At 39.5% G+C, this 26,157-nt stretch overlaps 1 protein-coding gene across 6 annotated transcripts in view; it reads right to left on the reverse strand.

Moving 5' to 3' along the window:
- The window catches only part of ATG10 (autophagy related 10), a 286,553-nt gene extending 263,397 nt beyond the window's left edge, over positions 1 to 23,156 (reverse strand). For 2 of the 6 annotated variants that reach the window (XM_032276892.1, XM_032276888.1), the window contains exons 1-2: positions 23,048 to 23,156; positions 13,260 to 13,376 (exon numbers count right to left, since the gene is read on the reverse strand). In XM_032276892.1, the coding sequence (XP_032132783.1) occupies positions 13,260 to 13,376; positions 23,048 to 23,122 (192 nt within the window). In that variant the 5' untranslated portion in view covers positions 23,123 to 23,156. Of the gene's footprint in view, positions 1 to 13,259; positions 13,377 to 22,560; positions 22,826 to 22,860; positions 22,965 to 23,047 lie in introns of those variants that run through there. The other 4 variants (XM_032276865.1, XM_032276857.1, XM_032276873.1 and 1 more) reach the window with 4 other exon arrangements.
- Between the last annotated feature and the right edge of the window lie 3,001 nt (positions 23,157 to 26,157).

Raw genomic sequence — 26,157 nt, forward strand, 5'->3', positions numbered from 1 at the left:
TCCTTGAGGAATCGCCACACTGTCTTCCACAATGGTTGAACTAATTTTCTAATTTTCTGAAGAATGTCATTGGTAGATTGATAAAAATAGCACTGAATCTGTACATTGCTTTGGGCAATATGGCCATTTTAACAATGTTATTTCTTCTATCCGTGAACATGGAATGTTTTTCCATTTATTTGTGTCATCTATGATTTCTTTAAGCAGTGTTTTGTAATTCTCATGGTAGAGATCATTTATCTCCCCAGTTAGCTACGTTCCTAGGTATTTAATTCTTTATCTGGCATCTTTGAAGGGGACTTCATTCTTGATTTGGCTCTCAGCTTGGATATTGTTGGTGCATAGAAATGCTACTGATTTTTGGCCAGGCACGGTGCCTCACGTCTGTAATCCCAGCACTTTGGGAGGCCAAGGCGGCTGGATCACTTGCGGTCAGGAGTTTGAGACCAGCCTGGCCAACATGGTGAAATCCCACCTCTACTAAAAATATAATAATTAGCCAGTCATGGTGGCAGGTGCCTGTAATCCCAGCTACTCAGGAGGCTGAGGCAGAAGAATTGCTCGAACCTGGGAGGAGGAGGTTGCAGTGAGCTGAGATTGTGGCACTGCACTCTAGCCTGGGCAACAGAGTGAGACTCTGTCTCAAAAAGAAATGCTATTGACTTTTGTACATTGATTTTGTATCCTGAAACTTTGCTGAAGTTGTTTATTACATCTAGGAGCTTTGGGGCAGAAACTATAGGGTTTTCTTGGTATGGAATCATATTATCTACAAGCAGAAATATTTCAACTCCCTCTTTTCCTATCTGGATGCTTTTTCTTTCTTTTCTTACCTGATTGCTCTGGCAAGGACTTCCAGTACTATGTTGAACAGAGGGCATCCTTCTCTTATTCTGGTTTTCAAGGGGAATGCTTTCGGCTTGTGTTTATTCAGTATGATGCTGGCTGTGGGTTTGTCATAGATGGCTCTCATTATTTTGAAGTATGTTCCTTCAGTGCCTAGTTTGTTGAGGATTTTTATTATGAAGGAATGTTGAATTGTATCGAAAGGTTTTCTGCAACTATTGAGAAAATCACGTGGTTTTTGGGTTGTTTTAGTTCTGTTTATGTGTCAAATCACATTTATTGATTTGCATATGCTGAACCAACCTTGCATCCTAGGATAAAGCCTACCTGATCATGGTGGATTCACTTTTTGATGTACTGCTAGATGTGGTTTGCCAGTATTTTGTTGAGGATTTTTACATCAATGTTCATCAAGGATATTGACCTGGAAGTTTTTTGTTGTTGTTGTTCTCTCCTCCACAAGTTTTTGGAATAATTTCAAGAGGAATAATACCAGCTCTTCTTTATACATCTGACAGAATTCAGCTGTGAATCCATCTGGTCCTGGGCTTTTAGTGGTTGATAAAATTTTTATTACTGATTCAATTTCAGAACTCATTACTGGTCTGTTCAATTTCTTCCTGGTTCAGTCTTGGGAGGCTGTACGTTTCCAGGAGTTTATCAATTTCTTCTAAGGTTTCTAGCTTGTGTGCAGAGGTGTTCACAGTAGTCTCTGGGGGATTTTTCTGTATTTCTGTCTAGTCAGTGGCAATGTCCCCTTTGTCATCTCTGAATGTGTTTATTTGGATCGTCTCTCTTTTGTGCTTGATTAGTCTAGCTAGCAGTCTACCTATCTTATTAATTCTTTCCAAAAAACCAATTCCTAGATTTGTTGATCTTTTGTATGGTTTTTTTTTTGCATCTCAATTTCCTTCAGTTCAGCTCTGATTTTGGTTATTTCTATATTCTGCTAGCTTTGGGGTTGGTTTCCTCTTATTTCTGTAGTTTCTCTAGTTGGGATGTTAGGTTGTTTGAGATCTTTCTAACTTTTTGATGTGGGCATTTAGGGCTATAAACTTCCCTCTTAATACTGCTTTAGCTGTGTCCCAGAGATTCTGGTATGTTGTATCTTTGTTCTTAATAGTTTCAAAGAATGTCTTTATTTCTGCCTTAATTTCATTATTTACCCAGTCATTCAGGAGCAGGTTGTTTAATCTCCATTAATTGTATGGTTCTGAGTGATATTCTTAGCACTGATTTCTAATTTTATTATGCTGTGGCCCAAGAATGTGGCTGGTATGATTTTGTGGGGTTTTCCTTTTTTTTTTTGGCTGAGGATTTTTTATGTCTGAGTGTGTGGTCAATTTTAGAGTACTGCCATATGCAGAAGAATGTATATTCTGTTCTTTCTGAGTGAAGGGTTCTGTAGATGTCTATTGGTCTGTTTTGTCAAGTGTTGAGTTCAGGTCCCGAATATTTTGGTAGTTTTCTGCCTCAGCGATCCATCTAATATTGTTGATGGGGTCTCCTGTCTAATACTGCTGATAATAGTCTCCTGCTATTATTGTGTGGTTACCTAAGTCTCTTTGTGGGTCTCTAAGAACTTCATTTATGAATCTGGGTGCTCCTGTGTGGGTGCTTACATATTTTGGATATTTATGTCCTCTTGCTGAATTGTGCCCTTTACCATTATGTAATGCCCTTCTTTGTCATTTCTTACCTTTGCTGGTTTAAAGTCCGTTTTGTCTGAAATTAGAATGGCAATCCCTGCTCTTTTTCTGTTTTCCATTTGCTTGGTAGATTTTGCTTCATTCCTTTACTTTGAGCCTATGGATGTCACTGCATGTGAGATGGATCTCTCGAAGACAGCGTACAGTTGGGTCTTGCTTTTTTATCCAATTTGCCACTCTGTGTCTTTTAATAGGGGCATTTAGCCTGTTTACATTCACTGTTCATATTGATACATGTAGATTTAATCCTACCATCATGTTGTTCGCTGGTTATTATTCAGACTTGTTTGTGTGGTTGCTTTATAGTGTCATTAGCCTATGTACTTAAGTGTGTGTTTACAGTGGCCAGTAACAGTCTTTCCTTTCCATATTTAGCCCTACATTCAGGACAGGTTTGGTGATAATGAATTCCCTTAGCATTTGGTGGTCTGCAAAGAATCTTATTTCTCCTTCACTTATGAAGCTTAGTTTGACTGAATATGAAATTCTAGATTGGAAACTCTTTTATTTAAAAATGCTGAATATAGGCCCTTAAAATCTTCTGGTTTGTAGGTTTCTACTAAAAAGTCTGTTGTCAGCCTGATGAGGTTCCCTTTTTAAGTGATCTGCCCCTTCTCTCTAGCTGCCTTTACAATTTTTTATTTCATTTTGACCTTGGGGAATCTGATTTTTATGTGTATTGGGGATGGTCTTCTTGTGTAGTATTTTGGAGGGGTTCTCTGCATTTCCTGAAATTCAATGTAGGCCTCTCTAGCAAGGTTGGGGAAATTTGTATAGATGATATCCATGCAATGAAATATGTTTTCCAAGTTGTTTGCTTTCTCTCCCTCTCTTTCAGAGATACCAGTGAGTCATAGGTTGGTCTCTTTACATAACCCTATATTTCTCAGGAGGTTCTGTGCATTCTTCTTTATCGTTTTGTGTTTTTGTTTTTGATTTTGATTTTTTGTCTAATTATTTTGTAAAACCAGTCTTTGAGCTCTGAGATTCTTTCCTCAGCTTGGTTGATTCTGCTTTTAATACTTAAAATTTTATTCTCAAATCCTTGAGGTGAGTTCTTTAGCTCTATCAGATCAGTTTGGTTCTTTCTTAAAAATGGCCACTTCTATCATCTTCTGCATTATTTTATTGTGTTCCTAAGAATCCTTAAACTGGGTTTCAATTTCCCTCTGAATCTCAATGATCTTCATTAGTATCCATATTCTGAATTATATTTCTGTCATTTCAGCCTGGTTAAGAACCACTGCTGGGAAACGAGTGCAGTTGTTTGGAGGTAAGAAGGTATTTTGGCTTTTTGAGTTGCCACAGTTCTTGCACTAGTTCTTTCTCATCTGTGTGGGCTGATGTTACTTCAATCTGAGAGATTTTAGGGGGCCAAGGCTCACTTTAGCCCTCCTGAGCTGTGTGTTCTAATTCTGAGGGGTTGGTATTGGGCCCTCAGCTTTGTTCTCTAGCCCCTCAAGTTATAAACCTGCTGCACTGGAGGAGCTCAGGTGTTCCCAGACCACTGGTCACAAGACTCTGATGGGTGATACCAACCAAAGTGCTTTCTTGGGTGGTGGCAGTGGGATCCTTGTTCATTTGGACATGTTAGCAGCAACAGCAATGCAGCAGGGTGCATACTTGTTGGATGTGGCAGGGCACTGGAGGGCGCAAGGCTTATGGCCTCCACGTGAATGTTCGCAGTGGTGGTACAGGGTGAGGGGGTAGGGCCGCTGGCATCCATGCATGTGTGTGTACCAGCATCGGTGTCAGCATCAGGTCAGGATGCCGGTAGATGTAAGACTGGCAGCCTTCATGTGCACATTCACTTCTTATTACTTTATATAGGCTAAGATATATTGAATGATTCCTGTATATAAGTACTCTGCTAAGTACTTTCATATTTGTTTTCTCATTAACCTTATAATCATGTACATGGGAAGTGCTATGATCTGCATTTGCTAGTTATAAAAACTAAGGCTGTGAAAGAAAAAATAACTTGCATGAGGACACAATCATATCTAGGGTTTAACCCAGTTCTAAACAATTCCAAAGGCCAAGGTCTTAGCCACTGTGATATTCTGTCTACAAACTTTACTTTCAGTTGCAAACTTAACCTAACCTTCAGTATATGATTGCTATTTGCTATTGATGCATATTCCTTTTGATGTGCTTCTTTGAAAAGCAACCACTAGATGCCATGGGCCCTGGAGTCTAGAGCATGGACTCACAATAATAACACCTGGGCACAGCCAGGCACAGTAGCTCACACCTGTAATCCCAGCACTTTGGGAAGCCTAGGCAGGAGGATCGCTTGAGGCCAGGAGTTCGAGATCAGTTTGGGCAACATGGTGTGACCCCATCTCTACAAAAAATTTTAAAACAGCCAGGTGTAGTGGTACACACTTGTAGTTCCAACTACTTGGGGAGGCTGAGACAGGAGGATCCCTTCAGCCCAGAAAGTCAAGGCTGCAGTGAGCCACGATCACTCCACTGTACTCCAGCACCTAGGCACTGACCTTAGCACCATTAACCATTTAGTAACTATACCCCATATCACAAACAAAGAAACTGAGAACTAAACTGATAAAGTGGGTCTTGTGAAGACTTTAAAAATATTAGTATATGTAAAAATTTTAAAGGCAAATTAGTGGAAGAATAAAATTTAAGCAAAAGTTAAATAGTGAGGTAAATTAAAATAAATTTATTTAGTACGATAAAATAAATTTAAAGTAAATGATAAAATAATTTTAAGTAAAATCAAGTATTTAGTAATCACAGAAGAATCACGACTAGTTGACTAGATCTCCATCAAAATTTACATTTATGAAAACAACTTCCATCATTACACCTCTCAGAGTCTATATAATTTCTCCACAACACAAATTATCCCCAGAAATAAAATACATGAAAGCAATTCTCAAGTTTTATACACTGGACTTTTAAATAACTCACACATTTATGAATTGTTACATTAAGATACTTAAATTGCTATCTTTGCCAATTTGGACATTTCTTCATCAGCTGATGACAGGACATTCTGAGCTTCTACAGGGTAGCACCGCCTGCCAGCAGATTACTTTCACCTGGCCACCATTTTTGTCTGTACTTTAGCATTTATATAATTATATGAATAGTTTAGCACATTTTGCCTTTTCTTAAATGAGTAGAAAACAGGAAATGAAAGTGATGACACTTAAGAAGTATAGGGCTCAAAGGGAATACAAAGTGAGAAATCATAAGGTAGCACAAAAGAGGCAAATCTTTTGCCTCAATTGATATATCGGACTTAAAGTGCTCTACTGTTTTCAGTTGTGTAGGTAAAGAATATTAAAAACTCAAGTGAGGCTGCGTATGGTGGCTCGCATCTGTAATCCCAGCACTTTGCGGGGCTGAGGTGGGCAGATCTCTTGAGACCAGGAGTTCCAGACGAGCCTGGCCAAATGTCAAAACCCCATTTCTACCAAAAACAAACAAATAAACAAAATTAGCCAGGCATGGTGGTGCATGCCTGTAGTCCCAGCTATTCTGGAGGCTAAAGCACGATAATCACTTGAACCTGGGAGGTGGAGGTTACAGTGAGTCAAGATCGCGCTACTGCACTCCAGCCTGGCTGATAGAGTGAGACTGTTTCAAAACACACACACACACACACAGAGGTAAAATTTCTGAAAAATAACCTCAAAGGTTGAATCTTAAAAGCAACATGAAATTTGAGATTATACAATGTTTTCAGCTCTCTAGAACAGAAAGCAGATCTAGGAGTCCAGGAAGGTATAAAAGCAGGAGAACCACCTGGGATTCTTGGCACCTCTGTCCAAAGAATGTTAGGAACTCATTTATTCAATGTCAAGCTTAATGAACTAAAACAATAGTCTAACACCTTTGCTTATAGATGTATTTTTATGATCCATCACGACAAACATGCACTGACGATGTGGTTATAGTGTGACCCTAGGAGAACATTAATAATAATACACATATTTGCTCCTGCCATTTTTCCTAATATAAAAAGGACTAACTCTGTAAACTAAGAAGGCTAAAGTAAGAATCTTCAAAACTGCTGTGAATATAAAGATATCAAGGGTAAAACTGATTATTCAAAATTAAGTAAAAAAGAGGCTTTAATTAAAACTTATTAGCTTAATATGCTTACTGCTAAACAATTTATAAAAGCAGAGAGTAAATAACTCAGAATTGCATTTGGATCCAAAATCTCTGCACTTGGAGCACTCTCTTCTGCTCCCCTCCCCTCCACTGTTTCACCATGGTCCTCTCTACACCCTGCTTTGGGATCTGGTTTCTTTCTTCAATCCAATCTTTCCTGCTTTCATATCTTTGAGAAATTCATCAAGCTTTAGGATCCCTTGATGATATCTTTTTTTGTTTTCTAATGTTGATAAAAGTTTACTCATCTATTCTTCAAAATAGCTTTTCCTTCATTTTTAGGACTCTGGAGAGAGAGTGAAAAGAAATGAATTAGAGTGGACAGTGAAGCTAGAGAGGTAGCAGGAAGCCACAATGTGGGGCCCTGAACACACTGTGATGGAGTTTCTATATTATTCTGTGATATGAGAGAACTCAAACTGAAACAAAGAAAAAAGTCATGTAGAAAATGGGACTCCTACAAAGATCTTTTTTAAAAGATTAACTATGACAGCAATTTGTTGAATGAATTGGAGAAGAGTTGTCAGGCCATTGAAATGGTTCAGGTGAGAAGCTACATGGTTCTGAACTAGTGTAGAGCCAGCTGATGTGAAACACTGATGAGATTATGGGCTGCTAAAGAAAAGATGGTTCTGGTAAGGCTCTTCTTGAAAAAGGAAGAGAGAATTTTCCTTCTTAGGTTCCCTTTTATAATCCTAAAGAAACTCAGAACAATATACTAGCAACCAGAACAGTATATTTGGTGCTAAATACTACTTTTAGAGAGTTTTCTAAAAACCTAACTACAACTTCATTTATAGCATTATTTCTGTAATAAAAGACACTGAGGCCGGGCGCGGTGGCTCAAGCCTGTAATCCCAGCACTTTGGGAGGCCGCAGCGGGTGGATCACGAGGTCGAGAGATCGAGACCATCCTGGTCAACACGGTGAAACCCCGTCTCTACTAAAACTACAAAAAATTAGCTGGGCATGGTGGCACGTGCCTGTAATCCCAGCTACTCAGGAGGCTGAGGCAGGAGAATTGCCTGAACCCAGGAGGCGGAGGTTGCGGTGAGCCGAGATTGCGCCATTGCACCCCAGCCTGGGTAACAAGAGAGAAACTCCGTCTCAAAAAAAAAAAAAAAAAGAAAGAAAGAAAAAAACACTGAAAATTTCAAACAACTAAAAATTATGAGATGGCTTTCTACGTGTCAGAAACCAGGCTAAACACTCTGAATGCAAAGTAACATTTAATCTATACAACAACCATATAAGGTTAAGTATTCCCACTTCACAGATAAAGAATATAGAATTTGGAGACATTACGTAATATGTCTAAAATCCAGTTAGTAAATGGTAAAGCAGGTATTTGAACCTGAATCTATCTGACTGTGAAGCCCATGCTCTTAACCACTATCTTTAATACCTGACAGACCATCATGGTAAACAATGGTTGTAACAAGTGTACCACCTTCCTGAGGGTTTTGGAAAGGTTAGAGGTAGGAGAACAAGAATTATCCTGCCTAGATGCCAACAGCATTCCAGCCTCACTGAAAAATATTGATTTAAAGTATTATCCTTATTGTGCATAGCTCCAGATATAAATATTAAAAAGACTTTGCCTACTTTAAGTAAAACTTTTTAATAATTTATGTTTCATTAATTCACACTGCTTTTCTCATCAACTTTGCCTAAAAAATAATGTTTTATGCCTTTCTGTAAAGTTGAATTATACCAATTCTCTAAATATTGTCAGAATTCTGTTTAAATTCAAAAAATAAAATGTACTGGCCTCAGCGTCTCACACCTATAATCCTGGCACTTTGGGAGGTTGAGGCAGTCAGATCATTTAAGGTCAGGTGTTCGAGACCAGCCTGGCAAACATGGCGAAACTCTGTCTCTACTAAAAATACAATAGAATTATCTGGGCGTGGTGGTACATGCCTGTAATCCCAGCTACTTGGGAGGCTGAGGCAGTAGAATCGTTTGAACCTGGGAGGCAGAGGTTGCAGTGAACTGGGAACATACCACTGCACTTCAGCCTGGTGACAGAGTAAGACTTCATCTCAAAAAAATATTAATTTTTAAAATAAATAAAATAAAAATAAAATGGATGGTGCCGAAGTGATTATATGGTATGAAGGACAATATATACTCTTTAAAGGAGACTTGGCCAGGCATGGTGGCTCACACCTGTAATCCCAACACTTTCACAGGCCAAGGTGGGAGGACTGTTTGAACCCAGGAATTAAAGACCAGCCTGGGCAACATAGTGAGACCCACATCTCTACAAAAATAAAAAAATTAGCTGGGTGTGGCAGCACGGGCCTGTAGTGCAGCTACTTAGGGGGTTGAGGTGGAAGGATCGCTTAAGCCCAGGAGGCCAAAGCTTTAGTGAGTCATGATCATGCCATTGCACTCCAGTCTGGACAACAGAGCAAGACCCTGTCTCAACTAAAAAAAAATCAGCCAGTCATGCTGGTCCACACTTGTGGTCCCAGCTACTCTGGAGGCTGAGGTGAGAGGATTACCTGAGCTGGGGAAATTGAGGCTGCAGTGATCACGCCAACCTGAGTGACAGAGACTCTGTCTCCAAAAATTTAAAATAAAATAAAGGAACCTCTATATATGGGTATAGATAAGACTCTATTTTTCTTTTTTTTTTTTTTGAGATCGAGTCTCACTCTTGTTGGCCATGCTGGAGTGCAATGGTGCAATCTTGGCTCACTGAAAGCTCCACCTCCCGGGTTCAAGCGATTATCCTGTACCAACCTCCCAAGTAGCTGGGATTACAGGTGTGCACTACCACGCCTAGCTAATTTTTTGTATTTTTAGTAGAGACAGGGTTTCACCATGTTGGCCAGGCTGGTCTCCAACTCCTGACCTCAGGGGATCCACCTGCCTTGGTCTCTCAAAGTAAAAAAGACTCTTTTTAAGAATAAGTTTCAGAATCGAGAAGGGGCAAGGGGAGGCATTAGAAAGCAGGAGTATGAGGAAACTTTATCGGGTGACGAATATGTTCATTCTTGATTGCAGTAAAGGTTCACAGGTCTATAGACATGTCAAAACTTAATAAATTATACACTTTAAATATACGCAGGTTATTGTATGCCACTTATACCTCAATACTACCATTAAAAAAATAAATAAATTTCTGAGGCCTGAAAACCAAAACAATAGTATAACAATACTGTCTCCAAACAGTCCCAGAAAAAGACTGAGATACTATATAATGCAATGAAAGGTTTGAGGATATAAGCAAGTGACTGATTCACAATTCCCTTCAGAAAAATGGCACAGGATTGCAGAAATTAGGTAGCAAAAATGCCAAATTGAGAACACAGGAATCTGCTTTGCCTAGAGCCCCTTTCACTAATTCAGTTCATGTGCTCAGCATGTGTTCAGCATGTGCTGAGGCAGGGCTGGAAGAGAAACCACAGTCATACCAGGCAGACACCCAATCTCAGAAGTCATAAACTGACCACCCCATCAGGCATCACTGACATGTTTGGTTTGGTCCTCACTGTTGGAAAAATAATCTTTTTTAATTAGTTGCCAGCATCTAAAAATTCAGAGATCTCTTCACCCAAATTCTGAATGTTTTATTTTTCTCAAAATATCAAAAGATCTGGTAACACTTGGGCTCATGTTTCCAACCTAGCAATAGGCCAGGCACTCTGTTCAGTCACGGACCACTGGACTCAGTCTTCCTATCGTTCTGTCTCTGGCAGCTTCACCCATTTATCACAATGCTTTGATACTATCTAGGGGCTCATCCCCCCCATGAAAGTCAACTGCCCTTAATTAGAGGTGTAACTCTCACTACAAAGGGTAAGGAACTATCCTACCTAAGCAACCAGTGGCAGCCAACAGAAGGCTAGACTCAAGCATACCTTTTTGGAGAAAGATCAATAATAAAAACAAATCCTGAAAACTGGTTCTTGGGGCATTAGTTTACAACTTCAATGGAGAAGCTTCTGACAGAGAGAATTTCCCTACTGAAGATCCTTCTCAGCTCCAACCCCCTCAACCTTCAAACACAAATGCATACACAGTCCCAGCTCCCTCCCTAGCCTTCCCCTCCCTCATTCTGCCAGGTAATGGAATGGTAACAGGATTATTTGTCATCCTGCCTCCAGCTTAAGATAAAGAAAACATTCTTTAAAAAAAAAAAAAAAAAAAAAAAAACTTGTTTAAAGGCAAAGTCCCCAAGGTATAATCACACAAATTATTACAGGTCAAAAGGGGTCAGAAACCTATACTCATTCAATGAATAAACAACCAATATTTTATTTAATCATTATATAATGAAAGCATTAATATTAAAAAGGTTCAAGGTAAGATTTGTTATCACTATTACTTGACATTTTTCTAGTCAATGCATAAAATAATAGAAAGAACTATCACAAAGAAGTCAATTTAAAAAACAATAAAAAATAAACCTCTTAGTATGCATGCAGACGACCTCATTCCTACAAGACCCAAGAGAAACTACTTTGTATTTTTAGTAGAGACAGGGTTCCATGAAAACCAATATGTGAATTCAACAAGGTGACTGAATGGTCACAAAATTAATATACAAAATTACAAGTGTTCATGTCAGCAATAATCATAGAAGAAATAGGATGAATTAAAATTGAAACATAATAGCAAACAAAAAAATTAAATATACTCAGGAACAAAACCAACGAAAGGTGCTAGCACAGTCATATTATCCTGGAGAGGGAGACTTCCTGAGGGCTGATCAACTATATAATCACTACCTAGAGAGTGGGGCTGGACTCTACCACAAAAGATTGATCCTCTCCTCTGAAGTATCCATAAGCCACCCTGTCAAAGTTCAGCCTGCACATGGCCCAAGAGGAAATCATGGCTTGTTTCCCCAATGACACTCTGGACCTGATCAAAACCTACACCTTCCGGGCCCAGTTCTGAATTATAGGACTCGAATCCAAATTGTTCATTCCTCAGAGTGCATACAGGAAACAGAACCAGCCAGCAGGGAATCAGTATTTATCGTTTTTCGGGAATCAAGTAAAATGTTAAGTAGAGAAACTTACCTGTTTTCTAAAAAAGGGATTTCAAGGAACTCTTTAAAAAGCTTTTGACAGAGCCCAGGCATGGTGGCTCACGACTATAATCACAGCTCTTTGGGAGGCTGTGACAGGCAGATTACTTGAGGTCAGGAGTTCAAGACCAGCCTGGGCAACATGGCCAAACCTTGTCTCTACTAAAAATACAAAAATTAGCCAGGCGTGGTGGTGGACACCTAAAATCCTGGCTATTACTTGGGAGGCTGAGGCATGAGAATTGCTTGAACCAGGAGGCAGAGACTGCAGTAAGCCGAGATTGTGCCACTGTACTGCAGCCTGGGTGACACAGAGAGACTCTGTCTCAAAAAAAAAAAAAAAAAAAACACAGTTTTTGACAGAGAACTTTACTAATTGTAAGTATGGAAGTAAGTAAGTACACAGGCCTTTTACATTATTATTGCTGAACAGACCCAAAAGAAAAAATATATGTATTTTAGATCAGGCATGGTAGTTCACGCCTGTAATCCTAGCACTTAGGAAGGCCGAGACAGGCAGATCACTTGAGGTCAGGAGTTCGAGACCAGCCAGGCCAACATGGTGAAGCCCCATCTCTACTCAAAATACAAAAATGAGCTGGTACAGTGGCATGCACCTATAGTCTCAGCTATTCAGGAGGCTGAGGTGCAAGAATCACTTGAACCCAGGATGTGGCAGTTGCAATGAGCCGAGATTTGCACCACTGCACTCCAGAAGAGAGCAAGACTTCATCTCAAAAAAACAAAAAAAAAAAAAATTTTAGGGCCGAGCACAGTGGCTCACACTTGTAATTCCAGGACTAGGAGGTTGAGGCAGGCAGCTCACTTGAGGCCACGAGTTTGAGACCAGCATGGCGAACATGGCGAAACCCCGTCTCTACTAAAAATACAAAAAACTTAGCTGGGTGTGGTGGTGCGCACCTGCAGTCCCAGCGACTAGGGAGGCTGAGGCACAAGAATCGCTTGAACCTGGGAGGCAGAGGTTGCAGTGAGTCAAGATCACACCACTGCACTCCAGCCTGGGGAACAGAGTGAAACTCTGTCTCAAAAAAAAAAAATTTTTGAAATATGTTTATATTAATAGAAAATTCCCAATTAATACAGTCCTCAATATTTCAGAATTTGTGATTGTTTATGGTTTGGTTTCAAGACTATCTTTTTACTCTCTAGACGAAAGTAGTTTCCTAAGAAAATTAACAGTGTAAACAAATGATTTGAAGCACCACAGAAACATCTGTTTACATTCAGATAATTAATATGCTAATTTTTATCTGTTAAATTAAAGCAGGTTACCTAAGAGCTTTTCAAAATAATATTTATTTAACCTAATAATAATGAGTATATGTAGTTGAAGTAATAAATTGGACATGTTTTAAGACATCCTTCAATTTCAGCCTTCTACTAAATCAAACCAATTTTCATACTTTACTTTCAATTATGGAGGTTTTACATATCAACAAAACAAAACTCTATTGAGATAGAAAACAAACAAATATATCCAGTATTACCTTTGATAGTTTCCATTCCCAACTATCACCTATCTGTTGTGAATGTTTAATGAATTCTGCACAACAACGTTGAAATGTTTTTTCTCCAATGAACTCATCTTCTTCCATGTTAAATAACTGCAATATAAAAACTAAGTATTAGCATAAACTTTAGAATGATATCGAAAGGAATTCTGCTAATTTATTTATTTCTGGCAATAAACCAAAATTTGGGATGTAGAATGGAAAATAACCTCAAGGCCACTAAAAAATGGTTTTGGCCAGGCGTGGTGGCTCACACCTGTAATCCCAGCAATTTGGGAGGCCAAAGCAGGAGGACAGCTTGAAGCCAGAAGTTCAAGACCAGCCTGGTAAACATAGCAAGACTCCATCTACATAAAAACTAAAAAATAAGTTAGCCAGGTATTGTGGTGCACACCTGTAGTCTCATCTATTCAGAAGGCTGAGGCAGGAGGATCGCTTGAGACCAGGAATTCAAGGCTGCAGTTAGCTATGATCATGCCACTCTACTCCAGCCTGGGTGATAGAGTGAGATCCCATCTCAAAAAAAAAAAGCATTGTTGTTTTTCTATCTTTCTCACCTTATCCCCATTTTTGCTGTTGTTGTTTTTATTTTTGTTGTTGTTTTTGAGACAAAATTTCGCTCTGTCACCCAGGCTGGAGTGCAATGGCACAATCCTGACTCACTGCAACCTCCACCTCCCAGGTTCAAGCAATTCTCCCACCTCAGCCTCTCAAGTAGTTGGGATTACATTTGCACACAACCACATCCAGCTAATTTTTGTATTCTTATTAGAGACAGGGTTTCACCATGTTGCCCAGGATGGTCTTAAACTCCTGACCTCAAGCAATACGCCTGCCTTGGCTTCCCAGAGTGCTGGGATTACAGGTGTGAGCCACCGCACCCAGCTTGTTTCTGTTTTTATATTCCTGTTTCTATATCTTTGGTGCTTAGCATAGTAAACATTCCAGATGCCTTTTTTCAACTGAATTAAAATCACATAAACTGCAAGGATTTTAAACCCATCTGGCTCCAAGGCCAATGACCTGTCTATACTAGCTAATTCTGATTATTCAAATTTAGTATAATCTATGCAAGAATTTGCTCATTCATCCAACAAATACATATTGAATATCTACTAAGTAGCAGGCACTGTGAATAAGTAAAGGTTAGGTATACAACAATGAAAAAATTAATAGTCCTTGCCTTGTAAGAGCTCATATTCTAACAAAGGGAGATAAAAAATGCAAATATTATAGTAGAAACTCTCTTATCCAACCTCCATTTAACCAACTTGCCAGATTAATCAACACTGACTCAGGTCTACAGCATGCTGCTCCTGAAGCACCTCTGCTCCCATCAGTTAACTGTGTGTTCACAAACCATGTTCTCATATCATAAATACATACTATAATTAAATGCTAAACAAACCAAAAACATAAAAGTAAAAAAGAAGTACAACTGTTATTTCTATAACCAATTACCTTGAAAAGACTCAATAAAAGTGAGTCTATGAAAAATAAACCGCTATTGAACTAGATATGGACAATACAACTGAAAAGACTGGTGGGAGATAGGGAAGAGAAAAGATTCCAAGCTTTCTGCCTTTAGGTGGTGGTAAACTGAGTTAAGACAGAGGTCTCTGGAGGAATAGCAGTTTTGGGAAGAGAGATGGGTTTAATTTGGCCATACTGAGTTTGAATTTGAAATGCCCATGGAATGCCGAAGTAAAGGGGTCTAGCAGGCATTTTTGAGGTGTGTCTTCAACTCAGAAGGAAAGAGAAATCTGAGCTGGAAATACTGATTCTACATCAACATTATGTAGACGGTAACAGAACCCATTTCATCAATCAGCAAGAGAACACAAAACTAGAATAGGAAGAGAAGACTGATATGGTGCAGCCAGAGGGAATTTTTCCAACTGTATGATGTCCCTGACATATACTGAAAGATACTAAATCAAAGAAAAATTAACTTTCATTCATAAAGAATACTAATATACTTAAATTTTTAAAATTCCAACAAACTCTTACTTAATAACAAAACTGAACAAAGTAAGCCTAAGCCCTCCAGTTACTTGAGGTTTACTGAAGTATTGAAAATACTTAAACATAAAATTTCACTCAATAGCCATAGTTTATCTAATTAACAGCACTGTGCTACAAGCAAGATGACTGAACATCAAAACACTAATTAATATTTGGTTGAATACTTTTTAAATTATCTAAGGACTAGGATTGCTGAAGGATGCTAAATACAATAATACAAACACTTACGGCTTGATTACAAAATTAGGAAGTATACTATGCTAAAAAGATATCCATCTCAACTCGATTCATCATAATGTATCATAATGAAATATCATGGAATAATTATTGTTTCTTTGCTCAAGCAAGAATATTTCAACTCAAAAATGTAAATATAATTCAATCAACATTTTTATACATACTTTTCAAGTTGTAATACTTTCTGGTCCTCTACCAAGTTCATAAACTACTAGAGGCAGAAATTAGAATCTGAGAACTTCCTATTATGAGATGGCTGAAAACATGGCTAAAAATGGAAATAACCACAAATGTGGTTTATTAAGCAATAATGGCAAGAATAATCCTTATTTTGCAAATGAAAAACCTTAAATATGTGAACTGCCTATGTTTCCAGACTTAAGTTAACTTAAACTAAATTCAGACTAGAGGTGACGACAGTCACTCAAATGAACTCTCAGTAAAAAGATGAATTTCAATTCTCATCTCATCCTAAACAATGACCCTCTCATGTCTTGTTGTTAGTAAAAGTTAGAAATGTCAGCACTCCTCGTGTCATAAAGTATAAGTTGTTAATACATCTATTTTGCTTTAGTCTTACTTTGGCTAAAGAGCTATTTGATTTTTTTTTTTTTTGTAACATTCAATCAAAACCTTTTTCTAACTGCTTTAGCAGAGACTAAAGATTGGAAAGACAGAATAATTTTCCTCACCAAGTGAGGGTAGTCTTTCCAAACTATAAGTTCGCCCTTAGACTAGAAGCATAGAAGAAGCTTATTCTGCTGCTGTTCACGTATATCTTTCCAGAAAAGCAGCCTCAGTGAATTCTAACACTGTATATAATCATTGTTTAAATGATCCTTTTTAATTGAAAACAATTTTTTCACTACCACTCTCCATATTTTTTAATGTGATTTTTAATCTAATGTGTGTGAAACTAATTCTTTGTTATTTTTTTTGTTGGAGACATTGTTTTTGATGAATCTATAAATCAATGTATATCAGAGTCATAATGGGACTAAAACAATATAAGAAATATAACTAAATTTCCCAGAACTTAAGATCATTTACAAAAATGTGATTACCACAGAACATGTTATGCATACATTTAAACATTAAAAATCATTTTTGACTAATAAAGTAGGCAACTTCCTGAATACTTGTCCCTTCTAGCAACAATTCCACATTATTTATAACTCTAAGTGTGGACTCTTTAAAAAAAAAATGCAATATTAGCTAGGAGAGTTAAATGTCAACCCACTACTTTTATGGCAATTTGGCTTGAATTCATTTAGATTAATTTAATCACTTACCTGGCAAGGTCCTTAAGCAGTGGTCCTCAAATTTTAGAAAGCAAGGAAGCACCCACAGTGCAAATTTAAATGATCCTAAGCCTTGGCCAGAAAGATAACCTGATAACCTAAAAGATAACCTAAAAGACTAGCATGATCCCTAGACAAAAGATGAATCATTTTGACAGGGCTGGTAAAAGACCTGGATTTCAAGACATTTGGCAGCCTGGGTGGGACACATAAGGCCTGGTCCTGGGCAATCCAGTAAGATAGCAGAGATACATCAAAAGAGAAGTGGATCAGTCCTGACAACAGATGACCAGCAGGGCTCAATTCTCCCTCCTTGCCTTCCCATTGGAATACATATTCCAAATCAATGTTTAAATGAGAGGCAATAGTATTAGGAAATAAGGAAATAATGGGGTATGACCTTGGTCAAAAATATCCAACAAATAAGAAAAAACAGAAAACAGCAGTGGCTCACGACTATAATCCCAGAATTTTGGGAGGCCAAGGTGGGTAGATCATGTGAAGGCAGCAGTTCGAGACCAGCCTGCCCAACATGGTGAAACCCCATCTCTATGAAAAATACAAAAATCAGCTGGGCATGGTGGCAGGTGCCTGTGATCCCAGCTACTTGGGAGGCTGAGGCAGGAGAATCACTTAAACCCGGGCAGTGGAAGTTGCAGTGAGCTGAGATCACGCTATTGCACTCCAGCTTGGGCAACAGAACGAGACTCCGTCTCAAAAAAAAAAAAAAAAAAAAAAAGATCAACACAATATCAGAAGCTATAAACAGTGCCAGGCTGAATTCAGATGATTGCTGAATATAGCAAATTGTCTTTAAAATATACTACCAAGCACCATATTTTTCTTTTGGAAAATAGGTAAATGGTAGGACATTTTTGTAATGAAAGACATATTCCCTTTTCTTCTTGCAAAAGTCTTTGTTCAGAGATGAGACTAATGTGCCTTATTTCCACAAGTTTTTTCATTCATTTACTCAGTACCTACGATACCCTAGTACTTGCTGTGAGTGTCCTCCTAGAAAAGAATGTCAAACTTCCTGGGAAAACTAAGGAAGACTCCAAAACTTGGAGTTCTGAAGACATGAATTAAATTCTTAAAGACCTAAATTTTGAAATTTGAGTAAGGGCCAACTAGGTGGAGACAAAACCACTCCAAAAAGATGGAGGAGTTCCTGCGAAGACAGGGTCTGAAAAGAATGCAAGGATTCAAAATAAAACAAATGGCAGCGGATGGAGCATAGCTTGAGCGGAGTCGACTCTGGGCAAATAAGGTCCAATGGTTCCCGGTTTTATGGGGAACCCACTCTCCAAAGGACCGCTTGGAAATAAATGGGATCATATTGGATTGTCAAAAAGAAAGGAAGTTATAGTTTGCCAATGCCATTTAGTGCTGAGGGACCAGGTAAAATAAACATCCTACAATGTGCAATCCACACAGTGAAGAGTTGTCCATAAAAATGCCAGTAGAGTCCCCTTTGAGAAATACTGGGAAGAGATAAGGAATTAACGAAATCTAGAGAATTTAGCTCTAGGTACTCAGAATGTCCTTTAAAATCTGCGATCACAACCTCCATTTCACTCACTAAATATTTACTAAGTGCTAAAAGATAAACTAAGGCACATTAAAATTTTAAAGAGTTTATTTGAGGTCAGGCACGGTAATCCCAGCACTCTGGGAGGCCAAGGCAGGTGGATTGCTTGAGCCCAGGAATTTGAGACCAGCCTGGACAACATGGTGAGATGCCACCTCTACAAAAAATACAAAAACTATCCTGGCATAGTGGTGCATACCTATAGTCCCAGCTACTTGGGAGGCTGAGATAGGCAGATAGCTTGCACCCAGGAAATCGAGGCTGCAGTAAGCCATAATTGCACTACTGCCCTCCAGCCTGGGTGACACAGCAAGTTCCTGTCTCAAAAAAACAAAAACAAGAAAATGTTTATAGCTGGCGCAGTGGCTCACCCCTGTAATCCCAGCACTTTGGGAAGCTGAGGCAGGCAGATCATCTCAGTCGAGAGTTCAAGACCAGCCTAACCAATATGGAGAAACCTCATCTCTACTAAAAACGTAAAATACCGGGCATGGTGGCACATGCCTGTAGTCCCAGTTATTTAGGAGGCTGAGAATTGCTTGAACTCAGGAGGCAGAGGTTGCAGTGAGCCCAGATCACACCACTGCACTTCAGCCTGGCAACAGATGGAAACTCCGACTCAAAAAAAGAAAACAAACAAACAAAAAAAAAAAAAACCATTCATTTGAACAGACAATGGTTAACCCATTTACGCTGGAGGCTGTGTGACAAATCAGACCTTGGCAATGACCTTGAGCAGAATATAAATAATTTCTACAAGCTTAGTGTTCCAATAATGGAACACTAGGCATATTAATGAATTGTGCAGCTCCAGAATGCAAGCAATTTGGCGCTGCACCAAAGGGACACAATTAGAAGGCTTTTGAGGCCGGGGGCGGTGGCTTACGCCTGTAATCCTAGCACTTTGGGAGGCCAAGGTAGGTGGATCACCTGAGGTCAGGAGTTTGAGATCAGCCTGGCCATCATGGTGAAACCCCAACCTTTTCATAAAAAAAAAAAAAAAAAGAAGGCTTTTGAAGGTTTTTGTAGAGTGAACACAGAAGCAAGACCAAGAAAATACATGATTGGTCAAAGCGGAGTAGCCTTATTTGGATCATTCCTGTAAGTTGATGGTTAGTTAGTTGGTGCTTTCTGATTGGTTAGGCTAAAGTTTCGCTTTCCTAGAATACAACCATTTATACTGAGTTGGGTGTAAGTTTGCTTATGTAGGAACCCAGGGCACTGGAGGCTCTGCAAGCAATGGCCTCCCAATTAATTATTTTAACACAGAAATCTATGTTTTTGCTGGGCAATAAACATGTTTACTTCTGTCCTTTGACCATCATGAAGCTCAGAACCTTGTGGCCTACCTTTAATAATTGTATAATATTTCACAGTATATTTTTAGTTATAACTCACCCTAATCACATCTTTCTATTCACGCTTCATATTTTCATGATCTTGATTTCTCTTTATTTTGTATGTTATTATATATCATATGGTTTATAAGCTACCTCAAATACTTTTGGAACAAAATAGAGTATAAATTTAAAACTATAAGCTACAAAATTAAAAAATTGGGAAAAAAAACTAGATGTAAGATGGGAAGAAAAAATATATTACACTGAGCCCCCAGAGCATCCTGAGAGGTTTAAGAGTTTTTTTTTTTTAAGGGGAGGGGAGTCTTACTATGTCACCCAGACCGAAATGCAGTGGTACCATCTCAGCAAACTGCAACCTCTACCACCCCCGTTCAAGTGATCCTTCCACCTCAGCCTTTTGAGTAGCTGGGACCACACATGTGCACTACCATGCCCAGCTAATTTTCTGCGTTTTTTATAGAGACAGGAGTTTGCCATGTTGCCCAGGCTGGTCTCGAACTCCTCAGCTCAGGTGATTGTCTGCCTCGGCCGCCCAAAGTGCTGTGATTACAGGCATGAGCCACTGTACCCAGCCTCAGTTTAAGAGACTTTAAAAAAGTATAATACACAGTCTTTGCCTTCAATTGTTTGTAATCGATTTTTTTTTTCAGAATACACATTCTTCTCAAAGTAATCAAATTTTTAAGATTCAAATTGAAAAGAACATCAGAGAATAATGGATAATAAAAAAACTGATAAACTGTACAACCTGTTTAAAGAATTAGTATGGATTAAAATAATTAAAATCACACGTATTACTATGTATTAAGAACTATGGCAACAAATCCTCATAGCAACTTTTTGAGATAAATTACTAGGATTTTCTTTATTTTATAGATAAGGAAATTGAGACAGAGAGAGGGTAACTTGTTCAAGGTAACACAGCTGTTAAGTGTAGCAATTTGACCTAAGACAGCCTGGAACCAGAGCATGTGCCCTACAGCAGTTAGATTTCAGCTAATCCTTGAATTATGGTATAGGAGGATATAGAAAGAAAGAGATTGAAGGGATGGGGGCAGTGGCAGTGAACCTCAAACAGATTGAAATGAGGTAGACCAGTAAAGAACCTGAAGAGAGAGTATGGATTGAGAGATATTGGGCATCTAAACTAAACTAAACCAAACTCTTATTATTAAGCACTCTTCCTGGATTTTATAAACCTATGTAATCAGGCAAACCCATTAGAGAAGTCTTGTCTCTGCAGTTTTCAGCAACCATTCCCTAAACAGGATTCCTTCAAGTATAGCTTATTCGCCTATTCTCCATTCCCCAACTTTCTAATTGCTTTATTATACTCAGGCCGATTGTCCCCTCAAAACATTTGTTATCAATAGATAATCAACAAATGATCTCTATGGCTTTTTTTTTTTTCTTAAGGTTCCCTGATTATATGTGTGATTCAAATACAAACTCCTGAGTCCCAAACACATCTCTAGGCTTCAAAGATAATAACCAAATCAAGCCCATCTTAAGAAATCTTTTGTAAGCTTTACCCTACTTATTTTTCCTAAAGGACTGCTTTACCTTTCTCAGAAATTTATTACACAACAGGAACTACTGTCAACATATAGTTTGTCCCAACACATTATACCTAACTTGAATGGCCCACCATGTAGCAAAACCTCAGTTAACCTTATCCTAAATAAAACAGAAGGTGGCAAGGGAAAAGCAGGGCACAGAGAATATAAACTTTTGACACTCGCATTCAAACGTATGCAGTTTAGAACTACTATTTCAACTAATTTATTCAATTTAAAATATCAATAACAACTTTTAAACTGCAATTTGCAAGACTTTAATTTCTCAATACTCAGGACTTATTTTTTGGTCAAGGTTCTGCAACATTTCCTCTGGTCAATATTTAACCCTTCGGAAGCAATGAGAAACGATTCTACATGGGATCCTATGATGTATTTGAGTACACACAGGGTCTGTGTTCTCCGATCCTGAGAAGCATAAACTTGTTTTTGCCACTAAAGAATAGAGACCATCGTCCAATAACAAAAGTTATAAATATGACTCAAAGTGAACCTGCGACAAAGACTTATTAAACTCACAATGGAACAAGCTGAGTGGCTTAGCGCACCCAGAAGCATTTGAGGAACTGAGTACAAACACTGAAGAAAAAATGATGGCATAAGTTTAATAGGTTAGATAGAAAAATGGTTAATAGCCTACAAGGCAATAAAACTACAACCTTAAGGAGTACTGTACTTTTTTCTCTCCCACTCAGAAATAATTTGCATCTCTAGCAATCAAAGATGTTAACTACAAAGCCTAGGCCCTAATCAGTATCATCATGCCAAACAAAATACAGTCCCCTAGAAATCTAAACCATCTTCAGATGGGCCTGTTAAATAGGCTTCATTTTGACTCTAAAAAGACACGTTATCATCCTTTTGCCTTATTTCCAATACTGTTGTAATTTTATCGCCACTAAAAGTTTCTATAAAGCTGTCAACTATTATCATTCTCCCGCCCTCCCCGCCAATTCATGATTTTATAGGTTATCTTGAGGTATTTTTTAAAAAAGAAAAACCTGTTGGCTCTAAATATCAGGTTATTTCTCCTAATACTTAATGAATCAGAAACTTCAAATTAATTTGCACTCAGCCACTGGAAGCCCCAGTAATTTAATACTCTTTGTTTCAACATCGCATGGTCAAAGACTTGCTATTTACTATCAGTATGTGGATTTTAAACACAAGACAGTAACTACCCACTTCGAGGGTGCCGCAGCCTTTGGGTAGTGGCCCAGGAGCGCTGGTGACACCAGGTGCGCGACAAGGGGCGGATCCGAGGGGAAACAGTGTCCTCGCCCTTCCCCGCTAGCCCCAAGCTCCGAGCGGTGCGGCTAGCACAGGCCTGCAGTTGAGGGGCCGCTTCCCCAGCCTTTTGTTCGGGGCTGGGCTGTTTCCCGCCTACCCGCGCGCGCCCTTCCTCCCTGTACTAGGAGTAGGGCGAGAACCGTGTGGCAGCAGAGCCGGAAGTAGGCGACCGGCAAGGACTGTGGGAATACTCACCCGGCTCCGCTCGGCCCCTGACCCCGCAGCCCAGCCCGGCGAGGGCGGGGCAACGAAGCCAAGGGGAGGAGAGCCGGGGAGAGGGACTCAGCTTCCTGCGAAGCCACCGCCGCGCCGGCGGCCCTAGGGAGCTGAATGATGGGGCTGTGGGGACCTCGAGGGCGGTGGATGAGCATAGCCAGCGCACCTCCAGGCCAACCAGAAGCGACCGTGGCCTGTTTCTGTCAGCGCCGCCGGCGGCCGAAACGGAGCGTGTGCACATGCGCCTTCCCGCGCGCCGTGGGGGCAGCCTAGTGCAGGCCGGTGACGTGATCCGCCGCGCGCTCCGGGCAGGGGTGGGGCTGGGACCCAGGCCAGTACTGGGACGGGGTGGAGAGGTGGAAAGCGAGACCTCCCCTCCGCCCGGGTCCACCATTGCCAAGGCCCCGCCTCTCGCTTCGCCGGTAGCTCTCACCCCCCTCCCACCGCCACTTCCCACCGAACGCACGCGGTGCCCTCCGCGGAGCACAAAGACGGCACGTTTAGGGGAAAGCGGGTTACTAGCATCTCCCTAAAAGGTTGGAGAGCCATACCAGCATGCACACACTACAAAAAGTCCTTTAAACACAACAGTTAAGCACAAGCATGGCTACCCCTTGAAAACTTACGGATGGAGGGAGAAGTTAGGAATTCGAAAATTGACAATAGTACCATCTGTGGCACATATCTCAGAGGAGGGAAAAAAAAAAAAAAACCTCTAGCAGCAAAATTAAATTGGGGCGAAACGATGGGGATAAAGACTAGGAAAAAAAAAGTAGGAGTAACAGGGGTGATCGAACTGAAATAGCAGACATCTGAAAGAAAACTAGCATCTGCTCCTTTTAACAACAGAGTTAAATTTGTTAGAAATGAAAGGAAAAAAATGCAGGCGAAGAAGTGAAAGGAAAACCTGCCTTCAAACTACATGGCGTGGTTTTGATCTTGTACTACAGTTGTGTAAGATGTCACCATTCGAGGAAACTAGGTGATAGGTACATGGGACTCTAGGTGTTGTAGTATTTTTGCAATTTCCTGTGTCTATAATGATTTCCAAATAATAAGTATTTTTAAAAGAGAGAGAATGCTAATGAGTGGCGACCAGGGCGAAGGCCTGGAGGATAGGGTTGACTTAAAAAGGAGCTTGAGAGCTATACCGTGACTTCTGGTGACGAAACCACTGTTTGTCAAAACCTATGAGGTATAAATTTTACTGCATGTAAAATACTTTAAAACTCAAAATGATGCAACGAATAAAAATGAACTTACCCTAACATTTTTTAGCAACTATGGATATAAAATAATTGGTAACTGCCAATTTAGATTATCCATTTAATTTTTTAAATAACACAAGGCAGTGTGTTGTAAATGAGAGTTTAAGTAGGTGTCTCCATCAACTTTAAGTATTTACCTTAAAAACATATTTCACAAATGAAAACAAGAATGCAGCTGGGCACAGTGGCTCATGCCTGTAATCCCAGCACTTTGGGAGGCCGAATTAGGAGGATCACTTGAGTCCAGGAGTTCGAGACCAGCCTCAGCAACACCGTGGGACCTCATCTCTACAAAATGTTTTAAAAATAAGAATAATTTTTTTTAAATGGATCCATTGTTTTACATTGTATTCAATATTTTAGAAACAGTGCGTCAACTACCATGTTAATTTAAAAAAATATTTTTTGCACTGGAGGTGTTTTAGAGTTTAATAATTCACATGCCAAAAACAAAGAAACTAAAAGAAATAACTCTGTTAACCTCCATGTACTTCCTCTCATCATATCCCTCATGGCAAAGAATGATATTGGCCTAGTTATGTGTTTACCCCATAATTGTATAAAGTGCTTTAAGGCTGCAGTCTGTCATCGTAGCATTTCTAGGCTCAAGCAGAGCTCCTGTACCTCCCCTCTCTGATCACTGAAGTTCACTGAAAAATTTACTCACAAAGGGCAGAGTAATTGGAGGAAAGGCATGCAAGTATATTTAGCATGTATACACGAGAGCCTTCAAAATAAAGACCCAAAGATACAGGAGAAATTGTATGTCCATTTGTACGTCCCACGAAGTATGGACAGCGGTGTAGAAATATGATTGGACAAGAGGGTATGCTCTAATGCTAACAGCCTGAGTGGGGAAACCCAGCAAGGCCTGTCTGTCTAGATTCTTCTTGGCACCTCTGGGCATGCATTCCTTCCTTCTGGGTGTGGGACAGGACCCTCTCTGCAATGAAGGTCTTAGGACCTACAGTCAGAAAAGATAGATCAGATAATTTCTTTACGGCCAGTTTTTACAAAGAAAGACAGGGGATAATTAAAGTAGTATTTCCAGGATTTATGGCCGGCTTTGGGGAAAAGGGGTTCTGATTTCTATGGCCTGCCTAGTTTCTATGGCTAGCCTCAGGGAGAATGGGACTGAGAGACAGGAAGGCAGGAGAAGGTCAGAGAAAAACATTTGCTTCTGAGGCTGCTTCTGAGGGCTTCATTGTGAGGTATTGTTTTCTAGTCCTAATATTCCTAACTAGTAATAAGTATTCGATGAATAAAACAAGGAATTGATCACAAAAAGAGCAAGTTAATTTTTTTTTTTTTCCCAAAAGATGCGGTTTTACCATGATGGCCAGGCTGATCTTGAACTCCTGACCTCAGATGACCCACCCACCTCGGCCTCCCAAAGTGCTAGGATTACAGGCATGAGCCACCGTGCCTGGCCAGAAGTTAAAATTTATTGAATGCTTACCATAGTCCAAAAGCTTTATATGTACATAATCTCATAACTTCATGACATACCCATTCTATATCATCTTAATTATTAAATCCCTTTTAATACTTATTTTATTATATTTTTGTTTCATTTGGACATGTTGTTCATTTCTAAAAAGTCTTACTTCTTTTAGCTTGAGTAAAACCCACAGTGCCCTGATTTTCCTTCCAGCTCTGTGGCTACTCTTTTTTTTTGAGAGAGTCTCGCTCTGTTGCCAGACTAGAATGCAGTAGCACTATTTCGGCTCACTGCAACCTCCACCTCCCAAGTTCAAGCAGTTCTTCTGCCTCAGCCTCTCTAGTAGCTAGGATTACAGGCACCTGCCACCATGCCCAGCTAATTTTTGTATTTTTAGTAGAGACCGGGGTTTCACCAGGTTGGCCTGGATGGTCTTGATCTCCTGACCTCATAATCCACCTGCCTCGGCCTCCCAAAGTGCTGGGATTACAGAAGTGAGCCACCACGCCCAGTTTAGTCACTCTTTCTTTCTTTTTTTTTTTTTTTTTTTTTTTTTTTTTTTTTTTT

This window comes from Sapajus apella, unplaced genomic scaffold, assembly GCF_009761245.1.
Source record: "Sapajus apella isolate SASKATOON/1434 unplaced genomic scaffold, GSC_monkey_1.0 scaffold1, whole genome shotgun sequence".
Taxonomy (NCBI): domain Eukaryota; kingdom Metazoa; phylum Chordata; class Mammalia; order Primates; family Cebidae; genus Sapajus; species Sapajus apella.